We start from the raw sequence: 24676 nt of genomic DNA on the forward strand, positions 1-24676 counted from the left end.
CTACTCGATGTGTCACGGTATCGAAACACCTTTGATTCTTTCAAGTTTGCGCAGTCTCGATAAACCGAATGGCAGCCTTGTGTTTGATTGTGATCCTAGGTGCAAGACCGGAACGGCTCCCTGCATTTGACGAGGAATGCTGGCAACTAATGGAAGCTTGTTGGAGTGGTGACCCCACTCAGAGACCCTTACTTGGAATTGTTCAACCCATCCTTCAAAGCATCACGGACAGACTCTGTAAAAGCAGTTCTGGGCAGCAGCGCAGAGACGGCTCGACATGAAGTGCTCCAGGCACTGTGGATCTGCAGCAAATGTCTAACGTTGGTGGGGTTTGGGGTGATGGGATGGGTCGAGAATAACCCAATTCTTTGACACCAGTATCAGTATTAACACTAGTCCAGCATAACTGTTTACTATCTGCTATGCAGTAAAACTTGATATTTGTATTCTTTTGACTTGGTGATGAAATAATAGAACTGTTTGAGACTTGATGCATAGATTTCTTTGCTCTCTCCCTCCCCCCCGCAGTGTGTTTGAGCAAATCTTGTTTAGGGTTATGGGTTGTCACGGAGTGCCTTAAGTAGAAGATGCAGAGGAACATAGCTCATCTCTTTCCTCTTTCACTCTAAACCATTCAAACTACTGCATGTATTCGAGTGATTGGGAACTGCAGCTGTTGTATGCGGAGAGAGAAGAGGAAAAGCAACTTTAAACGTTCAGCTCTTTTTTTATTTGTGTTTCATTCTAATCTTTTTTTGTTTGTATTCTGGCACTTATTTTTGTTCCACAAATAGTGTCATTTTGCACTAATTTTATATGTTAGTTTCTATGTTTGACACATTGGGGAATTCAGAGCTGCACCGTTTGTTTTGTCTGCATTTTGATGTGTGGGGAATGGCAATGGTGCTCTTGAGCTTAACAATGTGTCAATGGCAGTATCTGGAAGGTGGTCTTTTTAAAAAAGACCATCTGCTTTTCTACCCTTAAGCTTGCTTGGAATTTTTACTTGTGGATCAGGATCCTGTTGAAGACTTTCATGAACACTATCACTTTGCACATTATCACTGTTTAGTTCAAGCTAAAAAAAATAAATGTGTTGATCAAAAGAAGAAAATGCACAGAATTGAAGTATAAAACGGGATCCGATTGTGCCTTCAAGCCTCTGTCCATTCAGTGCTCTTAGTTACTAATATTCTCTACGTTTGCCTTGTTGTGAATTCTTCGGCATTGGATCTGAACACAGTCGTCTCAAGATGGAGGTGGAAAACGAGGTTACTCTGGCCCTGCTCTTCCTTCAAAAGGGCCTCTGAGAAATTTGACCATGGGACCCCTCCTGATTTGAGTGCCCTACGAATTGCCTAGTATTAAACACTACATTTTCTGCTGTTGCACATTGCACCATTTTAGCTATTAGAAGAACTAAGTTGATGATCACCTGTTTTGTTTACTTGCTTCTGTAACCTGTCTGTCCGCTTGTCAGTTTGTAGCTGCTGAGAAAATGGTACGGTGGTCGGCCATAAACAAACTGGAGATCAACATTTTTCCAAGTGTCTGGTCATTGAGCTTTTGGGATAAGATCATCTCTTACACTCCATTCTATTCTGGCAAAGTGCAAATTGAGTGATTGAATCTTTCATTTTTGTACAACTGCTGAATTTTATTTTCTCTTCACAGTATGATATCTAGCCAATGCAAGTCTATACAAACTGCTCAATTTTGGCCCTTCACTGTGTAATTTCATACCACAGTAGACTTTCAATTTTGTCACACTAGCAAGATGTATAATGTGATTAGCATGTTAATTTAAAAAATAAAATTGGGACGGGCGAGTAAGTCTTGATGGAATGATGAAAACAGTTGTTAGATGGACTCTGATGAATTCTGATAATGAGCAGCATGTGTTCTCAAACCCATTATAGCACTTCACCATTTGAATGTTCTATTCTGTGCCATTCTGAACTGAGGACAGTATTGATCACTCCACTTTTCACAAATCTGATGATGGAGATAACACTAATTGTTTCTTATATGTATGAACTACATGCTAATAGCCGGAATGATTTTGCAGTTTGGTATTTCGACAAGTATAGATTAATCAGTCCAGGTAAAATGGAGGTCCTGAATTGTTTTGCTGTCCAGTCTAACTCTGCCTTGGACAGTTGTTAGCATGGCTGAGAGAAAGATGAGATGAAGGTAGGGTTGTTGGACAAATAAACAACAAATATTTTGGAAGTGGACAACTCTGGCATTGGACTCGTAACTATTTTAATGCAAGGGAGAAACTGGCTGTAAACGTCTCAAACCTGATCTATGAATGCTGCATCTTTATTCCCTCAAGTCTGTAGCATGTAATCAATGTAGGATCAATAGTTGTGCTGAATATTGAGTTAGTGCTACAGTGACTTGAGTGGCCATACATGCGTTGAGGGCTTGACTGTGTTGCAAGGACTATACCATCTTGAATACATGTTGAAGCTATCTTTTTTTAATCTCTTGGTTTTGTCCACTAGTATTGTGTTTGAAACGGGATTGCTTCAGTTACTGACCAAAGTGTCTTGTAAATCATGTGCTGTAAAAACTGATCTAGATGAGATGAAGTATCGGATGGCTAGTATGTACCTCCCTTTTACACTGGCATTTCAAACTTTGGTGTCCCATTTCCAATTCTGCTAAATGTTGGTTACTTGAGAGGGATGGAACTTGGGCGCCACCACATCATAAAATCACTACGCAGCAAAATATAGTTGGTGTGTCTCACTGTTGCTCTGGGTCAGTGGGTAAAAGGGCATTGTATGCACACCCAGTTCTGATATCATTTCAATGAGATTGAGCTTCTGTGCTTGTTCAGTAACGCCAACTATGAAAAAGAGCTCTACCTTTTACTTATCTGCAGAAACTACTTTAAACCCTTCAGACAATTAATGGAAGGGCTCAACAGTGTTTGTAAGGTGAGCAATTTGTCCACACGGTTCCCTTTTTTTTTTTAAAACCCTAAAAAACAAAAACACTACCTTAAGAATATTCATAATTGTCTTTGCACTTGCTCGACTTTACTATTGTTCAGGGATCTAGATCATGGGTCCTAACATCTGTGTGGCTAGGCTGTGAGGTTATGATGTGGTGGAAGGTATTACTGTTAATTATGTCAGTCATTTTCATTCAGTAGGATCCTTGCGTTACATTTTGCAGATTTTTTTTTTTCCCCTCTGAACTTGATAAAATTGGTTTCCTTGACCCATGTGAGAATGTTTACAATTGAACCACCAACATTGGATGGAGGACAAAGCTTGTGCCTCTGATAGCAAACATTTTTTGTTTTAATACTTTGAGCATATGAATCCAGGCTGAAACTGGTTATTTCTTTCAGCCAGCACTTGAGATTTTATTCCTTGCGTGAAGGCTGGCCTCAGCTATGTCCCTCGTACTTGTGAGCTCAAAGCATAAAACTCTTTGGAAATCATGGCCGAATTGGCGCACAAAGATTCAAAGTCAGGCAGGAATATGGTTGCGGTCTTTGTGCAGAGAAAGGGTGTTTATTCTCCATCTGGCCTGAGCTGTAGATGAACCTGCAAGTTGCTTCTGAAGTCTATTTAGAGAAAAAAATATATATCATTGTTCCTCATTGAACATGAAAGGAAAGGATCTTTGCAAGTAGGGAGTTGTAAGAGAAACAGCACTTCAATAAATATTTATTAGTCTGCAATTTTAAAAACCAAAGACAATTGGAATTACTGATTGAATATGATTCACAGCAAGCAACTGAGGGAATGTGAGGAAAATCATGAAGAAAGTCTATTTTTGAACAAATGATGTTGAAGTATTCCTCAGTCTAGTTATCCAGAGTTGCAGTCTTCAGCTTGATTTATTGCTATTTGTATTTTCAAACTGCATCATATTTATGTCCAGGGAGTAATGTGCCTTCAGCATTGTCTTTTGTTGAGGAGTACAATGATCTGAACCGTAATCACAATTTGTTAAAGAATCATCCCGACATGAGCTTTATAGCCATGTTCAATTTGGAGTTCTCAACCTTCAAGCACTTATTTTTGGGGGGGTGAAGATATGGTGCAGGTTCATTGGATCTTTTGAGGTACAAAGCAGATTGGTACAATGCTCAGTTTTGTGACCCCCTCACTGTTTAGGTTGAGAAGCACATGAAGACAAACTACGAGTGTAATTATTTGCTGTACAGTCAGCTGCATAATCACACAAGTCTGAAGCTGCTGGAGTTTTATTTTTTAAGTCATGGATGAAATGAGACTTCATTCAATCAAATTTCACAGATCAGAAATACTTTTTCTCCTTTAGATGCTGGGCAATGCAGAGAGATTGAGGATCACAAATAACACGTGTGCAAGACAGAATGCACCAATTAGAGAAACGAGAACAAAGACTGATTATGCCAAACCTTGCAACAATTCCAAACACTTATTCTAACATAAAATGAAGTATTTATCTCCTTATTCCCAAGTCGACCAGTTCCAAGTAGTTATATGAGATATATTGATGTCATGTCCAAGCATTTAAAGTCACTGACAAAAATGAACATCTTTTGCTGAAATGTGATTGTGGGCTGTTCTCACGTGTATTTTGTGTCCCTGCTTAGCTCTGTATATGTATGTGTGAGGCAGCAAGACCCATTGCACTTGTCAGGTTTTGTTACACTCCTCATGGGTGGGGAAAAAAAGCACTTCATTGCTCAAAACTATAGTTTACAGGGATACTACAACTGTTTATCGTCTTCTCTTGGTCAGCTACCTCTAGCTGGTTTGCACCAGTTGTTTGTGTATGTTATTACGGCTCCAATCCCACGGGTCAAGTATTAAAAGAAAACTCCCGAGATGCTAACTCATGGCATCTTTATGTGGTTGTGTCGCACTCGCCTCTGCCCTCTTTACTCGGGCTAAGTTTTATCCATCTTTCCCCCACTAAATCCAGGAAAGTGTTTAAAATATTTGTGTGCCACAGAACGTAACTGGAAATTGTGACTGTCTAACATATCATTGTGTTGCTTGATTCCCTGTTAATCAACTAAGGTCCAGGTTTGTGCATCTTTTCCACAGGACCTCTACATTCCATGTTTACCAACCAGATTCATGCTACTAATGGAATGTGGTTTATTAATTTGGGCCTCCTATCATAGTAAACCATTCGTGTTCAGTTTTGGCTGGAAGTATATTTATGAAACATATGTACTTGTGAATGTGGTGCATGGGAAAGGATAATTAATCCTGTCTTTGTTTAATTAAGAATGTGTTTGAAAAGCTTGTAGAGGACAATTGACAAAATGATTAAGTTGTAAGTAACCTGTAAGGTCCCATGACATGAAGTTTAACTGCAACTTTTCACAATCCTCTGCAAATGTCTCCTTATTTGTTGGATCAATGGTGCATTTGTTTTGGGGCATAAGTAAGCTGACATTTCAGATCATCCCATCAAGTATTGTCGAGAGCTTGGTCAGTGGGTAACTAGCTTGTTCCCCCAAGCTTCTTGTGGAAATTAACATGAAATTCAAGAGACATCTCATGCTATCACAGTTGCAGAAGCTCCCTCTAATCATTGCCAGTAACTAGCCCATCAGCACCACAGCATCATTTGATGATACCAAGGAAAGATCTATGAAGGCTGTCGCCCATGAGCTGAGACTAGGACAAGAATTTAGCAGAACAATTTGTGTGTTCAGTCAGCAGAGGGGGTGGGATGTTTTCTGGTGAAGTGTTCAAATCCTATTTAATTCTTTAAAAATTACTCCTTTCGCACTTCCCAATTTACTCTCAATTCACCCGAAACAAATTAAAGTCTCCATCCTCCTTGGGCGAAGCCCTGTTAACGTGGATGGGATTGTGCATCCAAGATAGCCATTTTATATCGAGCTGCACTCAAATGATTCCCCATCACTTCATCCCTTTTAGCGAGGGCAGAGAGGAAGTCCTTGAAGCTGCACCACAGCCCATCCATATTTTGAGGGAGCCTTCAGTCAGTGGAGCTTGTTGGCTAGCCACACCAATCGTTAGCACAATCTTGTATAGAACAATTGTTTTTAATTGTCTTCCTATTTGGTACGTTCTGACACTCTTTTGTTTTAATGTAAATGGTGACATGACTTGGCAACGTAAAGGTGATCTTTTAAATGCTAAAAATGCTCGGACTCTAGTGCAATGAAAAACAATAACTAGTTTGGTGCATTATTAATATTTTACCATTGTGTATTCCTTATCTTCAATTTAGCCATTGGGTAAAGTTTAAAGATCAAGTAATTATTTTAAAAGTTCTACTGTTAAAATGGCAATGCTCTCAAATCCTTGTTTTATATTAAAAAAAACTGGAAAAATGCACAAAATACAAGGTGCTTATATAATAAAGATGAACATTAACCTATTTCATGTGCCTTTTTAATATCTGACCTGCTATTGTTTAGCAATAATACCATTTGTCCTTCATATCGGAGGTCCTGTGTGAATAACAATTCAAATTAATTTGCCAAACGCTTCTGATAAAGAAAATCTTTCTTGCTGCAGCTTTTAAAGACGCAGCAGATGCAACAACACTTTAGACATTAGAGATGCAGCTTAGCCAACAGAGTCTGTGTTGACTAGCACTATTTGCTTTAACATGTATATGTACACTTGGACGGCTTGATTGTAATCGTGTATTGTCTTTCCGCTGACTGGTTAGCCCGCAACAAAAGCTTTTCACTGTACCTCGGTACACGTGACAATAAACTAAAGTCAAACCATCTTGCACACCAGGGACAATTTACAATTTTACCAAAGTTAATTAACCTACAAACCTGTTGATCTTTGGAGTGGGAGGAAAGCAGAGTAGCCGGAAAAAACCTATGCGGTTCCAGGGAGAACTTACAAACTCCGTACAGACAGCACCTGCAGTCGGGATTTAACACTGGTCTATGCCATTGTAAGGCAGCAACTCTACCGTTGCACTACTGTGTTACCCGACAAAAATAAACCTTCCCCCCCCCCCCCCCCCCCCCCCCCCCCCCCCCCCCACCACTGAACAATTAATTATCAGTAATTCTAACTAAACTAGACCAATTTGCAAAGATCGGTGTGTGCAGAGCAACCATAGCAGTGTAAAGACTGTTGTAGTTCAGTAGGTTTGGGGAGGGCAAAACCCACAAACACACCTGCACTGGTGGACCTATCGTTTCTGCCTGCTCCTGTCCTGTGGAAATGATTTCCATGTACCTCGACTCCATCCTATCTCTCCTGGCCTATGTCCGAGATAGCTTGCATGCCCTTCGTCTCTTCAATGACTTCTGCTTTGAGCCCCCCCATCCCTCATCTTTACTGTGGACATTCAGTCACTGTACACCGCCATCCCCCACCAGGAAGGCCTTGAAGTTCTCCGTTTCTTCCTCGACCGCAGAATTTATCCAATTTCCTTCTAGTCTGCCTAGCGGAGCTGGTCCTCACCGTCAATAACTTCTCCTTTGACTTCCTCCCACTTCCTCCATGTCCAAGGTATAGCTATGGGGCCCAGCTATACCTGCCTCTTTGTCGGGTACGTTGAACAATCCCTGTTCCAGGCATACACTGGCACTGCTACCACCTGTACCCATGCAGAACTCATGGACTTCATCAACTTCACCACCAATTTTCATCCTCCACTCAAATTTACTTGGACCATCTGCGACTCCTCCCTCTCCTTTCTTGATCTCACAGTCTCCATCACGGGAAATAGACTATTGACTGGCGTCTATTACTAAGCCACTGACTCTCACAACTATCTTGACTACACTTCTTCCCACCCTGCTTCCTGCAAAGACTCTATTCCCTACTCCCAATTCCTCTGTCTACGCCGCAGCTGTGCCCAAGATGAGGTGTTCCATACTAGAACATCTGAGATGCCCTCATTCTTTAGGGAACGGGGGTTCCCCTCTCCCATCATAGATGAGGCCCTTACTCGTTTCTCCTCAGTACCCCGCAGCTCCACCCTTGTTCCCCCTCACCCTAGTCCTTGCCATCCACCCTATCGGACGTCACATACAACACGTAATCCTCCAAAATTTCCGCCACCTCCAACAGGATCCCATCACTAACCACATTTTCCCATCTCCACCCCTGACCGGCTTCCGCAGAGACCCTTTCCTCCGCAACTCCTTGGTAACTCAACAGTCCTTCCAGGCTGGGCAGAGGTTCACTTGCATCTCCTCCAACCTCATCTACTGTATCCATTGTTCAAGATGTTAACTCGTTCATTGGCGAGACCAAATGCAGACTGGGCGATAGTTTCGCGGAACACCATCGCCTGAACCTTTCTGATCTCCCGGTTGCTGGACACTTTAATTGTCCTTACGATTCCTACACAGACGTAGTGCAGTAGCAGTGCCTTACCTGGTCGGCAGCCCAGCCAGCTGTCTGACCTTCGGACCTTCGCTTACCACTGACACCACCACCCCCCCTCATGGGCGTTTATGAGTTGGATGGGGTGCCGGACATTGCGCGCGACCTAACGTGTGCCTGGGCCAAAGCTTCTCAGCTGGCCCGCTGGCTGGGCTTTGTGTACAGTCCAGCACCTGGGCCAACTCATTCACCCAGCCACGGCCGAGTCGGTCAACAAATTGCCGTTGGGAATTTGTCCCTTATTTTGATCTGTTCCTTATTTAGGAGTGAGAACGTTGGCAACCCTATTCACGGTCCTCTCAGACCTTCCCAATGGTAGAATCGAGTGGAGTATGTGGCAAGAATGGTGTGGCTCTTTGATTTTCACTGCTGCCTTGAGGCAGTGTTTCCTGTGGAACTTTGATAATGGAGAAGTTGGTGATGGACTGGATGATGTCCATACTTTCTGCAGCCACTTTGTTCTTGAGAAGATGAATTTCTGTGCGTATCCTACAAATTCATCAACATTACTCTGTGAGAAAATATACTGTTAGACCTTAAAGTTTAAAACTCATTGAGTAAGTTTATTTAACAAATGATGAATGCACAAACAATGTATAATGGAATTGGAAGGAAAAGTTAATTTGGTTCTTGGAATATCAATTCTTTCCTTCAATGGTCTAATTTTGACCAGCAAATTGAACCGAGAGGAGAATTTGATTAATGATTAGGGTTTCTTTTGACAGTTACTATTGAAATGGTTATGAAAGATTATTGGGCTACATTCAATCTTCGACCTCGATAAGTTGTCCATTCATGATGTAGTCGAATACTTGGCCTTTCTGGTGGATGCTTTGATTCTGCAATTGGCCACAATGGACTAGTTACTATTCTTCTGCAAGAATACATCTTTGTGACACTCGGGATGTAGATGTAGCTGGTTTTACAAAAAAAAGTTTGATTTTTCTTTTTCTCATGTGGGGAGTATGATCCTGGTGGCATGAACATTGAATTCTCACAATTCTGTTAGCCCTTGCTGTCTCCCCCCCCCCCCCCCCACCCCTTCCTAGCTCGCCCTCAGCCCTCGGGCTCCTCCTCCTTTATCCTTTCTTCTCCCCCGCCCCCCCCCCCCCCCCCCCCCCCCCCCCCCATCAGTCTGAAGAAGGGTTTCGACCCGAAACGTTGCCTATTTCCTTCGCTCCATAGATGCTGCTGCAGCTGCTGAGATTCTCCAGCATTTTTGTCTACCTTCGATTTTCCAGCATCTGCAATTCCTTCTTAAACAAAAATCCATACACTAGTTCTGTGTTATTCTACTTTTGCCTTCTAAAGGCGATTTTACCAAAGACAATTAACATTCAAATCAGCATGTTGTTTAGTTTATTGTCGTGTGTAATGTGGGTGGAAACTGGAGCACCCGGAGAAAACCTACACGGTCGCAGGGAGAACGTAGAAACTCCACACAGACAGCACCTGTCATCAGAATCGAACCGGGCTCTCCGCCTTTGCCATTTTCAACAGGTCAGACCTGGTTTCTGTAATTCAGAGCACGTAAGAGCTTGCGGTGATATCCAAGAGGGATGTAGCTCCAAGGCGGGGAAATAGACTCTTCAGCCCAACTTGTTCAAGATGACCAAGATGCCCCATCCCTGCATTTGGCCACAATGTGTAAGAATGAACTGCAGATGCTGGTTTGAAGAAGGGCCTCGACCCGAAAAGTCACCCAATCCTTCTCTCCAGAGATGCTGCCTGTCCTGCTGAGTTACTCCAGCATTTTGTGTCTACCAGTGTTTGGCCTCTCCCTCTAAAAGACCTTCGCTATCCATGCACCTGTCCAATTGTCTCCAAAACAAGGCTGGCGCAGTGGCAAAATATTTAGCACTGTTGCCTTTGAGCTGCACTGACCTCGGTTTGGTTCTGACCTCCATAATGGTCTGCATGAATACATGAACATGAATTGCACACTGTATCACTCTGACTACATTATACCTCTACCATGCATGAATGCTTCAAAGTCAAGTGGTTGAGTTTTATTGCCATATATATACTCAAGCATAGAAACATAGAAAGTAGGTGCGGGAATAGGCCAATCGGCCCTTCGAGCCAGCACTGCCTTTCTCCTGAGGAACACATGGGGCCCCCCTCGGAGCTCCACTTTCCTCCCATATCCCAATGATAAGAAGCTAGATTAAATAGTCACTGGAAATTGCCCTCAAGTGGGTTTAATATAATATGGAAAATTCAGGTGAACATTGTTGTACTATTGGAGATGCAGGGAACTGCAGATTTACCAAATTTACAGGCTGGTGAGTATCACTTTTTTTGTTTGGTTTAGAGATACAGCACGGAAACAGGCTCTTCAGCTCAACGAGTCCGGGCCGACCAGCAATCCACGCACACAAACACTATCCTACACACACTAAGGATAATTTATATTTATAACAAGTCAATTAACATACAAAACTGTACGACTTTGGGATCTGGGAGGAAACCGGAGAAAACCCACATGGCCACAGAGGTCTGTTTCCACACTGTATGACTCTAATGATTGAGGGGGTAAATGTGCTGCTGTTGGGGTAAGTGGTGGAAGATTAAGGGTCATAGAATGATACTGTGTGGAAACAGGCCCTTCAGCCCAACGCCCACACCGGCCAACATGTCCCAGCGACACTAGTCCCACCTGCCTGTGTTTGGAACAGATCCCCTTAAACCTGTCCAATCCATGGATCTGTCTAACTGTTTCTTAAATGTTGGGATAGTCCCAGCCTCAACTGCCTCCTCTGGCAGCTCGTTCCATACACCCACCACCCTTTGTGTGAAAAGGTTACCCCTCGGATTCCTATTAAAGCTTTTCCCCTTCACCTTGTACCTATGTCCTCTGGTCCTCGATTCACCTACTCTGGGTAAAAGACTGCGTGTATCTGCCCCATCTATAGTATTCCTCTCATGATTTTATACACCTCAATAAGATCACCACTCATCCTCCTGCGCTCAAAGGAATGTGCTGCTGGGGGTGTGAATGTTGGGGTGAATGTGTGGAAGGTTAAGTGGGGGATGTGCTGCTGGCGGTGTGAATGTTGGGGTGAATGGTGGAAGATTGAGGGGGTAAATGTGCTGCTGTGAAAACGAGGAGTGGAAGATTGAGGGGGTAAATGTGGTGGAGTGGAACTGTGGTGAATGTTGGTGAGAGGTGGAAGATTGTGGGGGTTATTGTGCTGCTGTGGGGATGAGTGGTGGTGCAGGGGTGAGTGGTGAATGTGTGTCTGTGTGAGTGCTGGAGTTGTAGTGTTGCTGTGTGTGTGAGTTTTGGGGTTATTGTGTTGCTGTGTGAGTGTTGGAGTTGGGGAGAGGGGTGGAGTTGAGGTTGTTGTGCTGCTGTGTGTGAGTTTTTGGGGTGAATGTTGGGGCTATTGTGTTACTGTGTACAAAATTCTTAAGGGGTTGGACAGGCTAGATACAGGAAGATTGTTCCCGATGTTGGGGAATTCCAGAACAAGAGGTCACAGTTTAAGGAAAAGGGGAGAATCCTTTAGGACCGAGATGAGAGGAACTTATTTTTTACACAGAGAATGGTGAATCTCTGGAACTCTCTGCCACAGAAGGTAGTTGAGGCCAGTTCATTGGCTATATTTAAGAGGCAGTTAGATGTGGCCCTTGTGGCTAAAGGGGTCAGGGGGTATGGAGAGAAGGCAGGTACGGGATACTGAGTTGGATGATCAGCCATGATCATATTGAATGGCGGTGCAGGCTCGAAGGGACGAATGGCCTACTCCTGCACCTATTTTCTATGTTTCTATGTGAGTGTGAGTGTTGGGGTTATTGTGTTACTGTGAGTGTTGGGGCTATTGTGTTACTGTGTGTGTGTGACTGGGGTTAGTGGGAGTGTTGGAGTTGTTGTGGTGTGTGTGTGTTGGGGTTAATGTGTTGCGCTGTGTGTGTGTGAGTGTTGGGGTTGTTGTGCAGTGTGTGTATTAGTGTTGGGGCTATTGTATTACTGTGTGTGTGTGTGTGTGAGTGTTGGGGTTATTGTGTGTATGTGTTGGGGTCATTGTGCTGCTGACTGGGGATGAGCAGCAGCTTGTGCCCGGAACCTTGTTTGCGGGGCTGGTGTTGTCGGCGCGGAGGAGGGAGCGCTGGGCAGGTGGCGCCGGGCCTAGTAGCGGGGGCAGGCGCCGCTCTCTCCGCCGCCGCTCGTCCGTCCGTCCGTCCGTCCGTCCGTCCGTCCACTCACCCGCCGAGACTGACAGCAGCGGGAAGCCGGGGCCGGGGCCGGGCCGCACGGGGGGGAGGCGGTGCAGTGAGGGCGGCACGTGGTGCGGAGAGCGGGCGGGGCGGGGGAGGCGGGCAGGATGAACCTGGAGCTGCTGGGTGAGTGGAGGGAGGGAGATGGAGGGGTGTGGGGGAGACGAGGGGAGCGGGTGAGGGGAGGGGAGATGGAGGGGGGGGGGGGTTGAGGGCTGTGGGGGAGACGAGGGGTGGAGGGGACGAGGGGTGGTGGGAGCGGTGGGAGTGAGGGGATAGGAGGGGGTGAAGGGGGGATTGGGGTGGGTGAAGGCGGGAGGGAGGGAGAGGGAGGGGTGTGGGGTTGAGGGGTGTGGGGGAGACGAGGGGTGAAGGGGAGCGGTGGGAGTGAGGGGATAGGAGGGGGTGAGGGGGGGGATTGGGGTGCAGAAGGCGGGAGGGAGGGAGAGGGAGGGGTGTTGAGGGCTGTGAGGGAGACGAGGGGGTGAAGGGGGGGTTGGGGTACAGAAGGCGGGGGGGGGGGAGGGAGGGGTGGAGGGCTGTTGAGGGAGGGGGGGAAGGGGAGCGGTGGGATGAGGGGTGAAGGGGGGAAGGGGGATTGGGGTACAGAAGGCGGGAGGGAGGGAGAGGGGGGGGTGTTGAGGGCTGTGAGGGAGACGAGGGGTGAAAGGGGAGCGGTGGGAGTGAGGGGATAGGAGGGGGTGAAGGGGAGGTTGGGGTACAGAAGGCGGGAGGGGAGAGGAGAGGAGGGAGGGTGAGGGGTGTTGTGGAGGAGGGAGGGTTGAGAAGAGGGCGCTGGGGAGGAGGGATTGATTCAGATTCAGATTCAAGTTTAATTGAGGGGAGAGGGGGTCGTGTTGACTGCGGGTGGGGAGTGAAGAGTCGGCTAGTGGGAGGTGAAGGGGCCGGGGAGGGATGCAAGGAGGGGTGAGAAGGGGCATTGGGGAATAATGAGTGTCTGGGGGTGGGAACAGAGGGGAGAGGGGGAGAGGGCTCCGGGGTATGAAAGCAGGTGGTGGTGGGGGGCTGAGGGGGGGGGGAGAGTGGGCTGGGGCTGCTGGTGAGGACACAGAGTGAACGGAGGGATGAGGACTTTGGGGGGAGAATGGGGAAGGGGAGAGGAGCTGGGGGGGGGGGGGGGGGGTTGTTGCTGAGGGTGATGGAGCAGGAGGCAATGGGACTGGGGAGGATGGTGCTGGAGGAATGATGGTAGGAGGCTACACAAAAAAGCTGGAGAAACTCAGCGGGTGCAGCAGCATCTATGGAGCGAAGGAAATAGGCAACGTTTCGGGACGAAACGTTGCCTATTTCCTTCGCTCCATAGATGCTGCTGCACCCGCTGAGTTTCTCCAGCTTTTTTGTGTAACCTTCGATTCTCCAGCATCTGCAGTTCCCTCTGAAACGATGGTAGGAGGCTGTTGGGCTGACAAGAGGCTGTTGGGCTGAGGGATTAGGGAAGGGGGCTGGGAATTGAGGGGGAGGGAGCTGTAGTCTGAGGGGGGGGGAGGAGGGAGAAGTGGGGCTGTCGATTGAGGAGGAGGGGGACGGGCAGGGGTGTGGTCTGAGGGAGGACGGAGTAAGGAGAGGGGGTGCGGGCTGAGGAGACGGGGCTATAGACAGGTGGGGAGGGCAGAGGGCTGTGGACTGGGGGATAATGGGGGCTGTGGACTGAAGGGGGATTGGGGATGGGGGGAATGGGCGCAAGGCGCGGGAAGGCAATGGGGGACGAAACAAGGAATGATGGGGGTGGGGTGGGAGAGCAGAGGAGCAGAGTTAGAAGCCAAATTCGAGGGGACAGTGAAGGGTCATACTGCACGGACACAGGCCTTTCAGCCCAACCTGTCTATGCTACCAAGATGCTCCACCTAAGAGACTCATTTGGCCCATATCCCTCTGAAGCTTTCCTGTCTGTGTACCTGCCAAAACATCTTTTAAATGTTGTCATGGTACCTACAGTACCCTCTATAATGTTTGGGACAAAGACCCATCATTTATTTATTTGCCTCTGTACTCCACAATTTGAGATTTGTAATAGAAAAAAATCACGTGGTGAAAGTGCACATTGTCAAATTTTATTAAAGGGTATTTTTATACATTTAGGTTTCACCATGTAGAAATTACAACGGTGTTTATACATAGTCCCCCTCAATTTCAGGGCACCATAATGTTTGGGACACATGGCTTCACAGGTGTTTGTAACTGCTCAGTTGTGTTTAAATGCCTCCTTAAGAGAGCTCTGAGCACCTTGTCTTTCCTCCCAGTCTTTCCATCACTTTTGGAAACTTTTATTGCGGTTTATCAACATGAGGACCAAAGTTGTGCCAATAAAAGTCAAAGAACCCATTATGAGATTGAGAAACAAGAATAAAAGTGTTTGCCATCAGCCAAGCCTTAGGCTTACCAAAAATCACCTGTTTGGAACATCATTACGAAGAAAAAGATCACTGGTGAGCTTACTAATCGCAATGGGACTGACAGGCCAAGAAGACCTACTCAGTTGATGACAGAAGAATTCTCTCTATAATTTAAAAAAATCCCCAAACACCTGGTGGGTTTTCTCTGGGTGCTCTGGTTTCCTCCCACATTCCAAAGACGAGCTGGTTTGTAGGTTAATTGGCAAAATTTAAGATCCCCAAGGATAAAAGAACCGTGAATGCTTTTCAGTGTCTTAATATTATTGCTTTCTCTTTTTTTTTTAAACAGAGTCCTTTGGACAGAATTATCCAGAGGTAGGTTATTTTGAAGATGCCATATTTTTCTTGTATCCGCGAGATCAGTAGCAATCTAACCATGAAAACACTGTTTATAATTTATGATTTTTGGTTATCTTTACGTTTGGTTTTGGAGACATGGATTCAAATTATTAAAGCCCCGTACCTGTTTAGGGATAAGAGGAAGGAGAACCCTTGCACCGAGGACGGCTCTGTGGCACAGAGGTAGAGTTTCTGCCTCACAGCGGCAGGAAACCTGGGTTTGATCCTGATTACTGGTGCTGTCTGCACAGAGTTTGCATGCTCCCCCGGTTTCCTCCCCCTTCCCTAACACCTGCTGGTTTGTAGATTAATTGGTTTCTGAAATTGTCCCTAGTGTACAGGATAGAACTAGTGCAGGGGTCCACGCTGTATCTCTAAAAATTAAAATTAGGGTAGACCCTTGAAATGGCCTTTGGCCAGGTTATGCATAAATCAGACAATTAGGGCCACTGTTCATATTAAAATCATATTTTATCTCTGAATCTATGCCCAAAACTGGGTTGCATTCTGGGATAAAGAATGCAGCATATTTTTCACCATCCTCCGGATATCCATAAAGGATTCACACAGTCCTTGATTCAAACATAAACTTTTTGAGCAGATCACTAAATCCATGCTGTAGGAAGGAACTGCAGATGCTGGTTTAAACTGAAAATTGAGTAAAAAATCTGGAGTAAATGAGCGGGTCAGGCAGCATTTCTGGAGAAAGGAATAGGTGATGTTTTCGAACTGGAAACATTAAGGGAAAGGGGAACGAGAGATATAAACGGGGATATAGAGAGATGTAGAACAAATGAGTGAAAGATACCCACAAAGTAAAGATGGTCATGGAAAGGTGGAGGAGACAATGGTCCATTGTTGGCTGTGGACTCGGTGTTAACAAGTTATAAAAATGGAACAACAGGACTACAGTGAAACAAGTATGATGACCAGGGTGGGGGGGGGGGATGGAGAGAGTGGGGATACAAGGGTACTTGAAGTTGGAGAAATCACTATTCATATTGCTGGGTTGTCAGCTAAATCCATGTTGTCTAGATGGTGTCAGATACTCTACTAGACTTTGGAACCTGGGCATTTTGGGCGATCTTCCAATATCATTTTTCCACATCACCAAAATCATCTACTCAGTCCCCTTCCTATTTCAGCTCATTTACAGTTGAAAGCCTCGTTAATACTTTTGCCACTTGAAATTAGACTATTTCTATGGTCTCATGAACATTTCCAATGTTGCATCCTTCTTAAACTTGAGATCCAGAATTCTCTCAGTACCTTCTTTAGCACTAGCTTCTGTTGACTTGTTATTTGTGTGCTCATTGGCTTGCATGGATACCTTGAGATCAGGAATTCACATTTTCATGGTCGTTTTCAAATCCCTCCAAGCCATAGATATTCCCTAATTCACTAATTACACCCCAGCGGTATGAACATTGACTTCTCTAACTTCAGATAGCCCTTGCTTTCTCTCTCCATCCCCCTTCCCAGTTCTCCCACTAGTCTTACTGCCTCTGACTACATTCTATCTTTATCCCGCCCCCTCCCTTGAAGAATGTTCTCGCCCCGAAACGTCGCCCATTCCTTCTCCGCAGAGATGCTGCCTCACCCGCTGAGTTACTCCAGCATTTTGTGTCTACCCTAATTCAGTGACCTCTGCTAGCCTTCCAGCCTCTAAGAGCTCTGTTCTTCTAGTTATTTTCCTTTGTTCTCTCCCCCCACTCCTGAGTTCTCTGGCCCTTTTGCTTTTGTCAATGGAAGAAATGCTTGAATTCCTTCCGTTGAGACACTACATCTTGAAAATATTACTTATCTTAGCAGAAAAACCAGATTCTTTTTCCACGATATGGACACCCTTCACCGAATTCTTACAAGGATAGTATAGCGCAACTCAACTTTGGATTTAAATCCAACTATGGGTTGGGTGAGGTGGGTGGGGAGGGACGAGAGGCAGGTATATCACCACTTTTATCTCTTTTTCTTTTTGTTCTTTTTATTTTCTTTCTTTTACTCACTCTTTGGCTGCACTACTTTGGTAGTCTGGGGTTCCTATCTTTGCACCTCTCATTTTTTCTCTCTCTTGTTCTTTTTTCTTTTCGTCTATGTTAAAGTTAAAAGGTTAAAATTGAAGCTGTACATTTACTGTGTCATTTTATATGCCGATTGCTCTACTGTATATTTGCTTCTAATAAATAATAAATAAATAAAAATAGTTCCTTCCGTTGCTAGAACATGGAGCAATCTAGCATTGGAGCAGGTCCTTCAGCCCACATTGTCTGTGTGGTACATGCTCCCAAGGTAAATAATCCATTCTTCCATCACACGATCAATATTACCATGAAAAAGCCTCTTAAATGTCACCGTCATTTCTGCCTCCATCACCACCTCTGGCAGCACATTCCAAGCGTCCATCACTCTGTGTAAAAGAAAAAAAAAAAAATTTGCCCTGCACATGTCCTTTAAACTTTGCCCTTCTCACCTTAAGTGATGCCCTCTCGTCTTGGACATTTCCACCCGAGGAGAAATGTCTTCCCTATCGATGCCTCTCTGAGTCTAATTTAATACACTTCTATTAGCTCTCCACTCAACCTTCGTCGTTCCAGAGTAAACAATCCAGATGTCCACCTTCTTCAAATTTAGATACTTCTTTGATCAGTGCTTACCTTGTTTAATATCTACAAGTGACTCGATTGAATGTTGTCTGGTTCTTCTCCTTTGAAGCTGCTTGGGACATTTTAAATCTTAATTATGGTTACTAAGTAAATGTAAGTTGCTATAGATGCAAGGCTGCTTCTCACTTTGATATGACTGGTTGTCATTCTTTTTGCCTGTAGGAGGCAGATGGAACACTGGACTGTATTAGCATGGCCCTCACCTGCACCTTTAACAGGTGGGGCACCTTGCTGGCTGTCGGATGCAATGATGGCCGCATCGTCATTTGGGACTTCTTGACGAGGGGCATTGCCAAGATCATTAGCGCCCACATACATCCCGTCTGCTCACTATGGTAAGTAACGTTTGTGTGTAATTGCGTACACGCATGTTATAAACCCCATGGATGGTGCGCTTGTCCTATGGAGTAAGATTGCCTTACACTGTACAGTTTAGAAGAATGAAATGTCATAGTCATACAATGTGGAAACAGGCCCTTCAACCCAACTTGCCCGTGTCGACTAACCTGTCCCCTCTACTCTCTTCCAGCCTGCCTTTGACCTCTATACCTCTAATTTGTCCTACCCACGTACATGTCTGAATGTTTCTTAAACATTGCGATAGTACCTGCCTGAACTACTTCCTCTGCCAGCTCGTTCCATACACCCACCACCCATTGTGTGAAAAAGTTACCCCTTGGGTTCCTATTAAATTTTTTCCCCACCTTAAACCTACGTCCCTCTGGTTCTCGACTCCCCTACTCTGGGCAAGAGACTCTGTATGTCTGCCTGATCTATTCCTCTCCTGTTTTTGTTCACCTCTAAGATCATCCTCATTCTCCTGTGCTCCAAGGAATAGAGTCCTAGCGTGCTCAACCTCTCCCTAAAGCTCAAGCCCTTGAGTCCCGGCAACATCCTTGTAAATCTAAGGTGGACCCAAAATGCTGGAGTAACTCCGCAGGACAGGCAGCATCTCTGGAGCGAAGGAACGGGTGATATTTTGGGTTGAGACCCTGCTCGTAAATCTTCGCTGCACCCTTTCCTGCTTGACACCATCTTTCCTATAACATGGCAACCAAAACTGCTGTGAACGCATTGAGACATGAGATTATGGAAGCGTCACCTTCAGAGGGTTGTGACTCCTTCCTCATTCCTTCAGAATAAGTGGCTGACCATTTAAGAATGAGATAAGCAGAAATGTATGTATGAAGAGGACTATAAATCTTCGGAATTACCTATTCTCAGAGGCCTTCATCAGTCAGAGTATTGAGTATAGAAGGTACACAAAAAAAAAGTTGGAGAAACTCAGCAGGTGCAGCAGCATCTATGGAGCGAAGGTTCGATAGGCAACGTTTCGGGCCAAAACCCTTCTTCAGACTGATGGGGAGTGGGGGGGCGAGGAGAAGAGGATAGAAGTTGGGAGGTCATGTTGCAGTTGTATAAGACGTTGGTGAGACCGCATTTAGAATATTGTGTTCAGTTCTGGGCACCATGTTATAAGAAAGATATTGTCAAGCTTGAAAGGGTTCAGAAAAGATTTACGAGGATGTTTCCAGGACTAGAGGGTGTGAGCTATAGGGAGAGGTTTAGTACGTTGGGTCTCTATTCAATGGAGCGTAGGAGGATGAGGGGTGATCTTGCAGAGGTATACAAAATCATGAGAGGAATAGATTGGGTAGATGCACAGAATCTTTTACCCAGAGTAGAGGAATTGAAGACCAGAGGACATAGGTCAAAGTGAAGGGGAAAAGATTTAATAGGAATCCTAGGAGTAACTTTTGCTCACACTGGGTGGTAGGTGTATGGAACAAGCTGCCAGAGGAGGTAGTTGAGGCTGGGACTATCCCAACATTTAAGAAACTGTTGGACAGGTACATGGACAGGACAGGTTTGGAGGGTTATGGACCAAGAGCATGCAAGTGGGGCTGGGTTAGATGGGACATTGTTGCCCGATGTGGGCGAGTTGGGCCGAAGGGCCTGTTTCCACACTGTATCACTCTATGACTCTATGACTGCAGGTGCTCCGTTTAAGATTACAGTATTCAAAGCTGAGGTCGATAGATTTTTCTTTTTGGAATGTTTTCTTGGAATCGGGGAACATGGGGAAAGGGCAACAGGGTGGATAATACTTGGGATCACTCAGTATAATCACATTTTGTTATCACCATTTTTAGCACAGAATTCTCTTGTCAACTGCTTAGGTTTTGGCCTTTATTGCATCAAATCTTTTTGGGGTTTGAGGATTAAATTGGTGGAGGCCCTTGTATCTTTTACAACAAAAATGTTTCCTTTAGCAGGGAAGTAATTATATTTGATAATATTTGAGTATTTTAATATTACATATTGTGACAGCAGTTAAAATCAGAATTATAAATAAAAGAGCAAGTACCTAAGCCAATCAAAAATTGAGCTCCTATCTCAGCGGCACGGTGGCGCAGCTGTGGTGTTGCTGCCTTACAGCGTCAGAGACCTGGGTTCGATCCTGACAACGGGTGCTTGCCTGCATGGAGTTTGTACGTTCTCCCTGTGACCTGCCTCGGTTTTCTCTGGGATCTCCAGTTTCCTCCCGCGCTCTAAAGACATAGAGGTTTGTAGGTTAATTAGCTTGCTATAATTGTAAATTGTTCCTAGTGTGTGATGGATAGTGCAAGACTCAGTGGGCTGAAGGGCCTGTTTCCATGCTGTATCTAACTAAGTTTCCATGCTGTATCTCGAGACTAATCTACGTGGGTTTTCTCCGAGATCTTAGGTTTCCTTCCACATTCCGAAGACGTACAGGTTTGTCAGTTAATTGGCTTGGTAAATGTAAAATGTGTCCCTAGTGGGCGTAGGTGGCCGTTGGATGATCAGCCATGATCATATTGAATGACGGTACAGGCTCGAAGGGCCGAATGGCCTCCTGCACCTATTTTTTTTTTTGTTTCTATGTTTCTAATGTGCTGGGATCGCTGGTCGGCTCGGACCTGGTGGGCCGAAGGGCTTGTTTCCGTGCTGTATCTAAACTAAACGAAACAAAAGTAAATCTCCTTGCTAACTATGGTATTTATATGTTTGTTATGTCTTGCAGTTGGAGCCGAGATGGGCATAAATTAGTCAGCGCTTCCACTGACAACATCGTGTCACTTTGGGATGTTCTGTCCGGAGATTGTGACCAAAGGTTCCGTTTTCCTTCACCGGTTCTCAAAGTGCAATTCCATCCCAGGGATCAGTAAGTATTCCACGTGTTGGGATAGACTTTCAGTCATAGACAAGCTCCCAGCAAAGTAAAAATAATTACCACACAGCAAAGTAAAAAATAAATAAATCTCACCGCCTTGGGCTGCAAAACATCCCTCGTACTGTGGAAGTAAGACTTGTGAAGCACTTTCCAAATATTTCTTGAGTTCCTTGCCAATTGCCAGAAGAATCAAAAATGTTAAATTGTCACTTTTGCTGTACATGATTCAATCATTTCGTGATGGTTTTGGGGCTGATCTGGCATGAACGGGTAAGAGATTGATAGTTGTTTGGGACACAGTATTGCCAGTGGGGAATAATTTGATTTATTGTTTGGCGATTATTCCTCTATCATGCAGATAGTGTAGGTTTATCTCTTCCACCTGCTTGATGTTGACATTGGACGAGACTGAGGGTGATACGTGGAGAAGACAAAGGGGTTCCCTCCACAGATGTTGGCTGACCCACTGAACTCTTCCAGTGGTTTGCTTTTTGCATCCATATGTTTGGATCGAGCTGTGTGCATATTATTTACTGCTTTTCCACATTAAAACACTGACCTAAAAATGTTTAGATCCAATTCCTTTCTTGAATCTTTTTCTCTTTTCAGAACTGTAAGATTGACTGTTTAAGGCGAGCCCACAAGTAGAACAGGGACAGGGAATTAAAATGTATAAAGGATTGGATAATTATTGGCAATGGCGATGTGTTGGGGCAAGTTTTAAAAAGCAATGATGAGAACACCAAATAGCAGAGCACAGGAATAGGCCCTTTGGCCCACAATGTCTGTGCCGACACGATGCAAAGCTAAACTGATCTTATCTCCCTGTACATGATCCATATCCGTATATTCCTCGTACTTGGGTAGGGAAGAACTGCAGATGTTGGTTTAAATCGAAGGTAGACACAAACTGCTGGAGTAACTCAGCGGGGCAGCCAGCATATCTGGAGAGAAGGAATGGGTGACGTTTTGGGTTGAGACGTTTCGGGTCTGAAGAGCGATTTTGATATAAACGGGATTGTGGGTCCCTATCCTACCCCTTCCAAAGTGCACAATCAGTTCCTTGGTTTTGCTGGTGTTGCGAGTCAGGTTATTGTGCTGGCACCATTTGGTCAATCGGTCGATCTCACTTCTATACTCTGCCAGCCATGATCGAATGATGGAGAGGTCTTGGTGGGCCGATTGGCATAACTATGCTCCTACAACTTATGAACTTATAGCTGTGCCCGCTAGTATTGGACATTTCCACCCTGGGAAAAAGCTTCCGACTGTCTCCCCTGTTTATGTTATTGCTTGTATAAGAACAAACATAATGTTGAACCATTCCCAACATCAGTCCTTCTATAAAATGAGAACAAATGCTGTGAACTGAGGTAGATAGGTGATTGGAGTGCTCCAGGTCTAAGATAACCCTTGACACCAATTATCTGAATGTATATGGCATTGCCGGCAATTCCTTTGGGTTTCAGAGTACTGTATCTCTATTGGCTTCTGAGAGCCATTTATGTGTTATTAATATATGATATGGAAAGGATTGTGTCTGATTTATACTTTCACCAACAGGAACAGAGTGCTGGTCTGCCCAATGAAGTGTGCACCGGTTCTGCTGACTCTCTCGGATTCCAAGCACGTAGTTCTACCTGTAGATGACGACTCGGATCTTAACGTTGTGGCATCTTTTGACCGGCGAGGAGATTATATTTACACAGGGAATGCCAAGGGAAAGGTGAGTATCAACATGGAAGCTGGATATTTTTTGGTCTGATTTTCTGGATTATCTTGGGGGAAAATTAACTTCATTGATTGTGAATGTGGAAGCAATGCGTCTGAAGAAAAGTCTCGAGCTGAAACGTCGCTTATTATGTCTGAAGAAGGGTCTCAACCTGCAAAGTCACCTATCCATGTTCTCCAGAAATGCTGCCTGACCTGCTGAATTACTCCAGCACTTAGTGTCCTTGATTATGAATGTACTTGGGTTAAAATTAATTTTCCTCAGCATTAATGTTCCAAAATTAACCATTTATTCAATTAGTTTATCTCTGCAATCCATCTGATCAACCGTATAAGAATAATATTCCAAATGTTGCAAGCTCTGTCTCTTCTTTAAGGATAAGGGGGAAATTTTTTAGGACCGAGATGAGAAAACATTTTTCACACGGAGAGTGGTGAATCTCTGGAATTCTCTGCCACAGAAGGTAGTTGAGGCCAGTTCATTGGCTATATTTAAGAGGGAGTTGGATGTGGCTAAGGGGATCAGGGGGTATGGAGAGAAGGCAGGTACAGGATACTGAGTTGGATGATCAGCCATGATCATATTGAATGGCGGTGCAGGCTCGAAGGGCCGAATGGCTTATACCTGCACCTATTGTCTGTGTTTCTATGTTTCGCAGATTCATAAGTTCACAAGTTACAGGATTAATTAGGCCGTTCAACTCATCAAGTCTGCTCTGCCTTTCAATCATGGTTGATCTATCTTTCCCACTCAACCCCATTCTCTGAAGTCTAAATTGGAACTTCCTACTGCACAAGCTTCTTGTTGCTATTACTATTCCACTTGAATGGGTTAGTTTAATCGGTAGAGATTAACAATCAAGCCCTGAATATTTTTAGCCTATGACTGTTAACCTGATGAGTATTTGCCAAGGAAGAAAAGTTGTTAATTCAATTTTTAAGTTTTAGTTTTTGAAACACAACATAAAACAGGCGTTTGGCCCCACTGAGTCCACACCGGATATTGAACACCTGTTCACGCTAGTTCTATATTATCGCGCTTTTGCATTCACTCCATACACACAAGGGCTTTTACAGAAGGCCAATTGACCTGTAAACCAACACATCTTCGCGATGTGGGAGAAAACTCACGTGGCCACAGGGAGAACGTGCAAACTCTGCATCAACAGCACCAGTAGTCAGGGTCGAACCCGGGTCTCTGGCGCTGTGAGGTTGCAACTCTGCCAGCTACTCCACAGTATCAACTGATAAAGCCTACAGTGGCCTATGATGGACACAAAGTGCTGGAGTAACTCAACAAGTCAGCCAGCATCTCTGGAGAAAAAGAATGGATGTTGTTTTACATCGGTACTGAAGGATACCCAGAGACGCTGCCTGACCTGCTGACTTACTCCAGCACTTTGGGTCTATCTTCAGTATAAACCAGTATCTGCAGTTCTTTTCTGCACCCACAGTGGCCTATGTTTTGTGTATGAGCCTGATTGTGGGGACAGATTGGACCTTGGCTTTCCTTATAGTCTAGTTTATTTTATCATTGCAAATTTACCAGTGGTGAACAATGGCAATGCCAGATATGCGAGTCTATCTTCATGTCAATTCCTGTATTCTTACTCGTCTTCAGATTTTGGTGTTAAAGACTGATACACAAGAGTTGGTGGCTTCATTCCGCGTCACAACAGGCACCAGCAATACCACGGCTATCAAATCTATCGAATTTGCAAGGAAAGGCAGGTGAGATATTGACCGCTT

At 44.8% G+C, this 24676-nt stretch overlaps 2 protein-coding genes across 3 annotated transcripts in view; both read left to right on the top strand.

Annotated features, from left to right (window-relative positions):
* dstyk (dual serine/threonine and tyrosine protein kinase) overlaps window positions 1–2979 on the top strand; it is a 52080-nt gene extending 49101 nt beyond the window's left edge. The window contains exon 13 of the mRNA XM_055654879.1: window positions 100–2979. Coding sequence (XP_055510854.1) covers window positions 100–281 — 182 coding nt within the window. The 3' untranslated portion in view covers window positions 282–2979. The remainder of the gene's footprint in view (window positions 1–99) is intronic.
* Window positions 2980–12653: 9674 nt separating this feature from the next.
* Window positions 12654–24676, top strand: part of rbbp5 (retinoblastoma binding protein 5) — a 32116-nt gene continuing 20093 nt past the window's right edge. For both annotated transcript variants that reach the window (XM_055654880.1, XM_055654882.1), the window contains exons 1-6: window positions 12654–12710; window positions 15288–15313; window positions 18163–18335; window positions 21047–21187; window positions 22760–22922; window positions 24549–24658. In XM_055654880.1, the coding sequence (XP_055510855.1) occupies window positions 12692–12710; window positions 15288–15313; window positions 18163–18335; window positions 21047–21187; window positions 22760–22922; window positions 24549–24658 (632 nt within the window). In that variant the 5' untranslated portion in view covers window positions 12654–12691. The remainder of the gene's footprint in view (window positions 12711–15287; window positions 15314–18162; window positions 18336–21046; window positions 21188–22759; window positions 22923–24548; window positions 24659–24676) is intronic.

Source organism: Leucoraja erinacea, chromosome 24, assembly GCF_028641065.1.
Source record: "Leucoraja erinacea ecotype New England chromosome 24, Leri_hhj_1, whole genome shotgun sequence".
Classification (NCBI taxonomy): Eukaryota; Metazoa; Chordata; class Chondrichthyes; order Rajiformes; family Rajidae; genus Leucoraja; species Leucoraja erinaceus.